This window comes from Gymnogyps californianus, chromosome 8 (assembly GCF_018139145.2).
Source record: "Gymnogyps californianus isolate 813 chromosome 8, ASM1813914v2, whole genome shotgun sequence".
Taxonomy (NCBI): Eukaryota; Metazoa; Chordata; class Aves; order Accipitriformes; family Cathartidae; genus Gymnogyps; species Gymnogyps californianus.
Genome location: NC_059478.1, coordinates 6,828,186 through 6,837,050, shown reverse-complemented (window position 1 = coordinate 6,837,050; position 8,865 = coordinate 6,828,186). Strand labels below are relative to the sequence as shown.

At 51.1% G+C, this 8,865-nt stretch overlaps 1 protein-coding gene across 2 annotated transcripts in view; it reads right to left on the bottom strand.

Moving 5' to 3' along the window:
* Positions 1–8,820, bottom strand: part of ALDH9A1 (aldehyde dehydrogenase 9 family member A1) — a 533,528-nt gene extending 524,708 nt beyond the window's left edge. The window contains exons 1-11 of one of the 2 annotated variants that reach the window (XR_007766847.1): positions 8,548–8,820; positions 7,707–7,852; positions 6,477–6,606; positions 6,020–6,154; positions 5,313–5,509; positions 4,325–4,465; positions 3,399–3,587; positions 2,252–2,339; positions 1,729–1,870; positions 1,053–1,165; positions 241–942 (exon numbers count right to left, since the gene is read on the bottom strand). Coding sequence is in view for 1 of the 2 variants with exons in the window: in XM_050900728.1 (XP_050756685.1) it covers positions 848–942; positions 1,053–1,165; positions 1,729–1,870; positions 2,252–2,339; positions 3,399–3,587; positions 4,325–4,465; positions 5,313–5,509; positions 6,020–6,154; positions 6,477–6,606; positions 7,707–7,852; positions 8,548–8,728 (1,557 nt within the window). In the remaining variant the exon portion in view is untranslated. Of the gene's footprint in view, positions 1–34; positions 943–1,052; positions 1,166–1,728; positions 1,871–2,251; positions 2,340–3,398; positions 3,588–4,324; positions 4,466–5,312; positions 5,510–6,019; positions 6,155–6,476; positions 6,607–7,706; positions 7,853–8,547 lie in introns of those variants that run through there. The other variant, XM_050900728.1, reaches the window with a different exon arrangement.
* Positions 8,821–8,865: the final 45 nt, after the last annotated feature.

Here is an 8,865-nt window from a genome sequence, read left to right as displayed (position 1 = left end):
TGGACCTCTAAATTCACGTCACTCTGCGATAAGATGTTCCGAACAGAGTTAATATTTATTTGATTGCTAAAAAAAGACATAGGCAAACATTTAAAGTTGTTGCTTCATCATGTTTCTAAAGAACAGCAGGCCTTTAGGAAGGAAGTCAAATAGCTTTCACTTAAGAGCGGCAGCAATTTATCCTATGCTGGAGCTTGCTACCACTCTGGTTGTGCTCCATACTCTGTGTGTGGAGATGACTCAGGGCCATGCCTGTCCCAGGCAGCATCAGCTAACCATCCCCACAATATTTTGTGCCACCTTGGAAGTGAGGTACAGATAGAAAAAACAAAACTTGTGTTTACAAGGGGGCTAGAGGGAATAAACATCCTACCCTTAAGGCTTTTATGTAGTCAGAGAAGAGACAGAACCTATCAGACAGGATATCAATGTGTCCAAGAGCTTATGTGTGCATTGAGTAGGGTCATACCTGTTAAGAAGCCAAAAGCGAAGTTGACTGAGGGTGGAAGGCAATGGGGTGCAAAGCATGCAGCAGGGGAAGCAGCCTGGCCCAGGCATCTGCCACTGACAAGCCTCTAGTGTAGCTGCACGAGCTGCTGCTGAAAGCCATACTGCTGTCTCCTACTCCGAGGTCCCCATCTTCCACCAGGCAGGACAGAGCAGGCCCACAGGCTGAGCCCTGCGTGTACATTCCCCCTTGCAGGAGCAGGGTGGCTAAATGCTGCTCCAGCACTGCTTCCCCCAGGCACTTACAATTTTAGAGCACTTTATTGCTGTGTAAATGATCCACATCTCTGGCTGAGAGGCACGAACTGTCTGATGCTCCCTTGAGCAGGCCCCAGAGCCACTAAAACACAGATTCCACATCACCCATCTCCACGCAGACAGTCTTCAGCTGCGAGTAGTACTCGATGGCTGCCCGCCCATTCTCTCTGCCAAATCCTGCAGGGGCAAGCCACAAGTGAGAACACAGCTCCAGGCGGTGCCAGGTACCACTCATACCCCCTGTAGCTGGCATGTAGTCATACCAGGGAAGGTCAAACAGAACTCACCTGATGCCTTGTATCCTCCGAAAGGCAGCTCCACAGGGCTGATGTTGTAGTTGTTAATGAAGCACATCCCAGCCTTGAGAGCAGCCACTACCCTGTGAGCCTTCTGGATATCCCTGCAGGAAAAGGGCAATTCAGCTGGATCCCTTCCCATTCATCCCCTCCTTCCCTGCTAGCCAACATCCCACTAGAGAAAGGCCAGCAGGTCACAGTGGTTTTTGGAGCCCGACCTGCCCTACTCTGTCTTTGCCTGCTCAAAGGATGCAGCACCTATTCCCAAGGACACTCAAAACTGCTTTTGATTTGAGAGGGCAGGACAAGGACACCAGCAAAGCAGACTATGGCAAGCGGCCAACAGCTGTCTTTGCATGCTTTCAGCAGCGCAGCAGGCTCCTGATGCACATCTCCTGGAGATGCAGGAAGGCAGGCAGCAGGCCAAGCGCAGGCTGGAAGGAGTCTGAAGGACAGCTGGGCCCACCTAACCCTTCAGGAAAAACTAGGAGGAGATGCACAGTCATTTACAAAGTTTGCTTTTGGCAATCCCTTGCTCCAGCTTTTCTGGAAGAGGATATCCATGCCCATGCCAGGCACGGCAAGAGCAGCATCAAGTTGCTGCAGTATTTCCCTTCTCCTCCCCTCCCTAGACCGCTTCCACACCAGCCACACTACCCAGTCATACCTGGTGAAGACACCACCTGCCAGGCCAAACTTGGTGTTGTTGGCTCTCTCCACAACCTCCTCCTCTGTGTCAAATGGCAGAATGGACATGACAGGCCCAAAGATCTCTTCCTTCACACATGTCATGTCATCTGTGCAGTTCCCTGCAAGCATGGCAGAGCACATGTGCTTCAGGAAGAAGAGCTAGCAGCACAGCCTGTGCATTCAGCAACCCACACAGCCTTCCAGACAGCACTCAGCACTGCGCAGCCCCACCAGCTTGGCTAGCAGAGGAGCAAGTCCCATCCTGCATCTCAAGGCAGCAAAGGCACTAACTGCACGATTCCTGTCAAACCCTCCAACAGCAGAGATTTGTCTGGATGCAGTTCTTGGGTGCCTCAGCTCTCTCTAGTACACCCATATGAGTGCCTGCCCACACTGCAGACGTACGCAGAGACAGGTTACACTGAACACAGCTTTCTCTAGAAGAAACTCAGCAACATCCACGTAGAAGACCGCAGTACCATGAATAGGAAGGATCATACCTAACACACAGGGTCGCATGTAGTAACCATTCTTCAGCTTCGGGTCATCTGGCACGTACAGGTCTCCACCACACAGCACCTCTGCCCCCTGTAAGAGAGCCAAGCAGAAGGTAGGCAGGCACATCCAGGAGCATCCTGCCCAGCTGCCGCAGCTCTGGCTGGCCGATACTCCCTGCTGGGTTTACAGTCCTATCGGACAAACCGTGCCTGTGCCCTCCCTGGTGTCTCTCCAGGTCAGGACTGCTGACAGAGCATCACTGATTGATCAGGGTCAGGGGGTGAGACCCATCCTAAAAGTCCAAACAACGCTAGTTTGGGGTGCAAGTGCCACAGGAGCCAGTGTAGGCTGGAGGGAAGCAACTACAACTAGGAGCAGATCCTCAGCTGGCATCACATTAACTTCCACATCTTCACATGGTGTGAATTCCCTTGTTAGTGAGTCAACCAGTCCCTTAGCACTCCACCTGGCAAGAAACACCGACCTCCATCAAATGCCCCACTTTAGAGATGGGGATTTCTCCCCTCCTTCTCCATCCCTCTTCCTGTTTCCAAATCCTCATCTAGCCCTCCTGGTTTTGACTCACAGTTCCCCTTCTCCAGCCCACCCCCAAATTGGCCACACCTAGCCATATACCTAGCACTGACATTTAAAACATCTTTACACTTTATCGGAAAACCTGGAGAAAAAAAAACCAAAAAAGCCTGGGTAGATCTTATTGCTCTTGCAGAGGCTGTTTCCAGCAGCCTGTAAATTTGGCCTTTGATCCTCAGTAAGCTCTTTCTGCAACCGACAAAACTGGAACCCAAATGAGGTAACAGCCAAGCATGCAAGGTGTCACCACAACTTAGAACCAGCCCAAACATTATGGATTATCCCATTTTACATACTGCCATGCTGGGTATCTCACCACCTCTAGAACTTGGCAACATCAGGATATGAAAAGCCATGTCACCTTCAATGCTGATTCAGAGATGTGCACTGGGTCACTTTTCATCTAGTGGCCCAAGACACGTATCGAGTAATTCAACCACAACAAAAAAGCCAGCTTAACTGGGAAGGCACAGGGCAGGAAAGCAGCTGCCGGTCTGTTTGTCTAACAAGAAAGAGACATTCCAGGGCAGTCACAAGGCAGCATCACAATCTCACCTGCTCCTTCGCCTGCTTGATAAAGCCCTGGACACGATCCAGGTGGGGCCGGTTGATGAGGGCTCCCATCCGTGTGTCTTCCAGAAGCGGGTCTCCAATTTTGATTTTCTGAGTGCGTTTCACCACCTCCTTTGTGAAGGCATCCAGTATCTTCCTCTCCACAAACACCCGCGTGCCGTTGCAGCACACCTGGGACACAGGACAGGCTGCTTAGAATAAGACACCCAGCGCTCCACAGTACTTCCCTGCTTGGGTCCTGCTACAGAGTCTCTCAGAAAAGCCCCTCCACAGCTGCTGAAACAGCTAACTTGTCCCTGGGGACAAAGACTAGATTACCCTGCTGCTCATCACTGCACTGAACAGTCCATGCTGGACATAGTGGTACTGATGCCACCAGGTGGCAAAAACACATCAAGTCACGAGCAGAAGAGAACTTGAGCTGACTTCAGTTCCTGGAGATGACCTGGGTAAGTCAATTTGCCAGCGGGATTACACAAAACCTGCAGCCTGTGTGGAGATTCCAAATTTGGGACGCACAGAGCCCCATAGGGCTGTGGCTCAGCGCACCAGACTGGAACCTGCTGCCCCTCCAGAGGACACCAGCACAGCTTCTTCTGACCTCTGTGCACCGGACTGGAGCCCAGGGCACAGGAGCAGCTGCTGAGCTGGGTACCGGGTGTTAAGAGAAGCTCCACTTCTGGGAAGGACAGGGCATCGGCCAAGGCACACTCTGCTGGGACGCCCTGCACTGGCTTCTGCAAGGGCATCCCTTCTGATCCCTTGTGACACTGCACAGGGAAATGTGTGGCAAGATGGGAGCTTCAGGGCATCCCTCACTACGCAAGGCCACAGGCTGGCTCTGCCGCCCAATTCTCAAACCACCCCACCTCACTGGGGAGGACCGCTCCTGCCCCACAGACACGCACCTCGCCCTGCGTAAGGAAGTTGGCCATGAGGGCTCCGTTCACGGCATTCTCCAGGGCACAGTCTGAAAAGATGATAAGAGGGGATTTGCCCCCCAGCTCCAGGGTGACCGGTTTGATCCCTTTAGCTGCCATCTCCATGATCTGAGGGCAACAAGGACAGAAGAGACAAGTGACCCACTGGCAAAGGGGAGGCTGGTGGAGGGAGGCAAGAGGGACCCAAAGGGAGAGCTCCTGCATGGCCCTTCACTAACAACAGAAACGGCACGAAGGGCAAGCTGGGTTTCCTAGATGTGTTTAGTTCAGACTGGGGACAGTCTCAGAGGGTCTGGTTTTTCTTCTTTTTTAAAGATAAAACCAACAAAACCCGAGGAGTCATTTGCAGGAAGTCTCGTGCTCAGCGTCAGCTGAGGACAGCTGTAACTGCATCTGTGTCACTGCACCCCCCAGGTACACACATGTAGCAAGCATTCAAGGGGCAACATTTCCCCTCTTTCAAATTAGAATTTATTTTACAAAGTCTTTTTAGGGACTTTTAATTGAAGAATTTATTTGAAGAATAAATTGAGGGTAAGAAATTCACAGAAACTAACCTCTTGCTTAAAAACAGTAGGTTGTATACAGCTAAACCAAACTATTACTGCCAGAAACGCTCACACATTTTCCCAGTGCTGCTGTTTTACATACCCTCCTCCCCACATGGATACCCACTTTAGCAGCTCAGAGACTTCACTGCAACCAGGGACTAAACAAGCAAAGATGACCAAGGGGCTCCTCTGAAATGAGCAAGTGCCCATGCCCAGTAGGCTAACTGGAGCCCCAGTGTAACCCTGTACGTGCAAGCTCCTTGCTCAGACCCAGAAATGCCGCCTCGCACCTCATCTTTACAAGCCTCATGCACAAAAGCTCAAGGAGGTATCGACGTCCACAGCACACCAGGAAGGCTGGCACTACAGACCCCTTGTGTCCCCGAGTGCAAAGGTGCCTTTACCTTGATGCCAGTTGGCACACTGCCAGTGAAAGAGATTTTGGCCACATCTGGGTGATGACAGAGGAACTGGCCTGTGGCCGCTCCACCCTGCACCACGTTGAAGAGCCCCTTGGGCACACCGGCCTCTGTGAAGATCTCTGCCAACCTCACCACCGAAACGGGGGCGAAGGGAGAGGGCTTGAAGACCATCGCATTGCCTAGGGGAATCCAGACAGAGGCAAGGTGGGGTTAACAGCCAAACTGCTTCAGAGAAAAGAACAAAAAAAAAAAACCGAACAGAAAAAAACCACCCCACCACACAATGAGTTTGTCTTAACAGGTCCCAGAAGATCCCCATAAGAGAGGAGGAAACAGTTTCAGCTGCACACTGCAACTGGTGAAAGGGAGGAACTGCACCTTCCTGCTGGGAAGGGCTGGGGGAGATGGGGCTGCTGGTCCTGCACTGCAGACATTTCCAGAGACCTTCCTCATCTGGTACGAAGCCAAGCGATCAGCCTTTTTCCTAAGGCACTCCCTGCCCTCTTAGCATCTGCCGTGTTCCCACTTCCATTTCCTTTCCCTTCCTGCCAGAGTAACAGCCTGAAGGTTCTGCTAATCCTTCAACACCTCCTTCAAGGTAATCCTAGACTTTATCCCCCGAATCACTCTCGCCCACAGGATCATCTGGCTTCAAAGAGAAGCTTGCGTGGACAGAGAGTCTCCATTACCGCAAGCCAAGGCCGGGGCAGACTTCCAGCAGGCAATCTGGAAAGGGTAATTCCAGGCTCCAATCCCAACACACACCCCAAGGGGCTCTCTCCGGGTGTACCCAAAGGATCCCCCGGGAAGTTGGATGTGTTCACCTGCAAAGAAAAGAAAGAGGCAGAAGGTAGAGAAGAGCAAAGCCCCTTCCTGTCTTATCAGAGCCTCAGGGCCCAGATCTCACTTTGACTGGGAACAAGAGACACATGGCTTTTACCCCAGCAAGCTCACAGAAGGTAAGTGCCCACAGAGCACGGCAGCATTAGGTAGAGATCTCTGAAAAACCTTCCAAGATCTTCAGAAAAAGGAGTAGTCCATCTCTTAGAGAAATCAACAGCAAAGATGGTCTTGTGCCATGGAAGTTACCAGGGAACACCAGTGGCAGGACAGAGAGTAAAGAGCAAACTCCGGTAACGTTCTCACCAGCTAGAGATCCTGCCAGTCCTGCGTAATACTCCAGGCACTGCCAGGATATGTCGATGTCCACTCTGGCTTCAAAGATGGATTTCCCATTGTTGACGGTTTCCAAGGTGGCAATTTCTTCTCTCTGCTCCTGTGAGAGGCACAGGACAGTGACAACATGTTAGAGAAGCCTGTAGTAGAACTCCACAAGCAGATAGCTGCTTCCCAAGCACACAAGTCCCAAACAAGACTCTGCCATGAAAAACTGTCATCTCTAAAAGGTACATTCCCAATTGCTATTTATCAATTTCCCAGCGGTGACTGATCGCAGGGGAATGTCAAACAGACAGCCGCTGGGGTTCATGGCTGGTCCAGTCTTGCTTAACATCCCTGTTTATCTAAAAGATGAGCAAACTTCAACTTAGAAGCCAGCTGGCAAACAACGATTAGAATTCACAGAACTAAACTGGGAAGAACAGCAAACAGCAAGACCAAAATGGAACCAGAGGACTTAGCGAAGGATGGACAAAGCAACGCAGCTGGGAAGCGTCCTTTAACAGACCATCTCCCAGGCAGAAATATTACCCTGCTGCAGAAGTCTGGCAGAAGCAGAAGTTTAGCAGAAAGAAAACAGTTTTCTCATCACATGGACGCACTGGGGAAAGAAGGTCTGGTTTCTTACAGATCTGTACCTCCATGGGGATTAACTTTGATGTCCAAGAACATGTTATCTCACAAAGCAGTTTGTGATAAAGCTAGCTTATTTCTATCCTCTCTCTCCTATGCATTTTATCTGGTGTCTAAGATAAAAACCAGCATTCCTACATTTTTTTATTGCTAAAACAAGACACACTCCAGTCACGTGACAACAGCGTCCGACAAGCTGAAAGTTCAACAATGGGACAGTTATGCAATTTCAGCTTTGAAATCATGTGCAGTGAAGCTTAATCTTTGGACTTGTGAAAAGAAGTACGAGCCTTGCAAGTTCTCGACTGGATGGCTTCAGTTTCATGTTTTCTAACAGAATTAAGCAGAGAAGATACACACAGGCCTTGAATACAGTGATAAGACCGAAGCCCTGCCCAAGGCAGCCTACTGTCTCTTCTGGTCAAAGGTGGGTTTTAACTCCTGTGTTCCTCCCAGAGCTCTGGAATTCCTGCTGGAAGTCCCCAACAGCCACATTAACCCACAAGAAAGCTCAGAGACAGAACCACCCCTCTCCAAAAGAGGAGGCAAGCTCCCACAACATACCCGAATAATTCTGGCAGCCTCCAGCAGCACCCTGCTTCGCTCCATGCCAGACATCTGACTCCATATTTTAAAGGCAGCTTTCGCACTCTGCACAGCCAGATCGACCTCCTTCTCCCCAGAGCAGAGCAGCTTGCATATCACACGACCTGGGCACATTTTAAACAGGAAAAAAATAAGATGGAAATCTCAGAAAAGGGGCACAGAAGAATATGGTTTATTTTGCATCAAAACTCAAAAGACTTCAGTCCAGCCACCTGTACGAGGCTACAGAACTTCATGCTATGGCTCCCACTGAAACTCACTGATTTGTAATTGGCTACAGAAGAGGTGCTGCAATTCAGCTGGTCTGAATTAAAAGATCTGCCATTCTCTACAGTCCTAGTAACTCCTAGTTACTCATTAGCTCCAATTGTTACAAAATTCCTCTGTTTCCCACTGGAGTTTGTTATACTTCTACCACCAGCTTCAGGACTCTGTTACACATTCCTCAGCACAGTTAAACGCTCTCTTTCTTGAAGTGATTCTGCTGAAACCTAGGTACCTCCAATTAAAAAAAACAAAACAAAACAAGCCAACTTAATTTTAGAAACGTTTAAATCGTGTCCTTTGCCAGGATAAGGCACCACTCGATTTTTTGTTTGTTTGACCGAGAGTCAAGAGCCGATTTCTGCTAAAAAAGTTTGACGACAGCCCTGCACTGCAGGAGGCAAAACGAGGCCACCAAAACACCAGGGCGTTCAGGACGCCTGGACAGGCGGCGTCCGATGCGGGCACCCGGCCCTAACTCCCGGGGCACCGGCCCCCCGCCTCACCCCACCCCGAGCAGGCAGCGGGACGGTACCTGTGGCCGGCTCATACACCTCTTCGGTCTGACCGCCGTCGGCGGGCTGAACGCGGGCGCCCGCCCGGTAGTTGAGGGGCTGGTGGATAGTGACGGTGCCGGTAACGCTGCTCATGGCGAAGCTGGGACGTAAGGAGCAGAGTCGGGGCAGTAAGTTGGGCAACCGGGACCCCGTTAACATCGACTGGGCCGTCGGAAGGGGATAAGAGCGGTGGCTCGGGGAAACCCCACCGGAGATGAGCCCGTACCCCGCGGGGGCGACGCGACACCCCGTGAGATGCCGCCTTCACCGGGGCCTTTTACCTCAGGGCCGCGGGC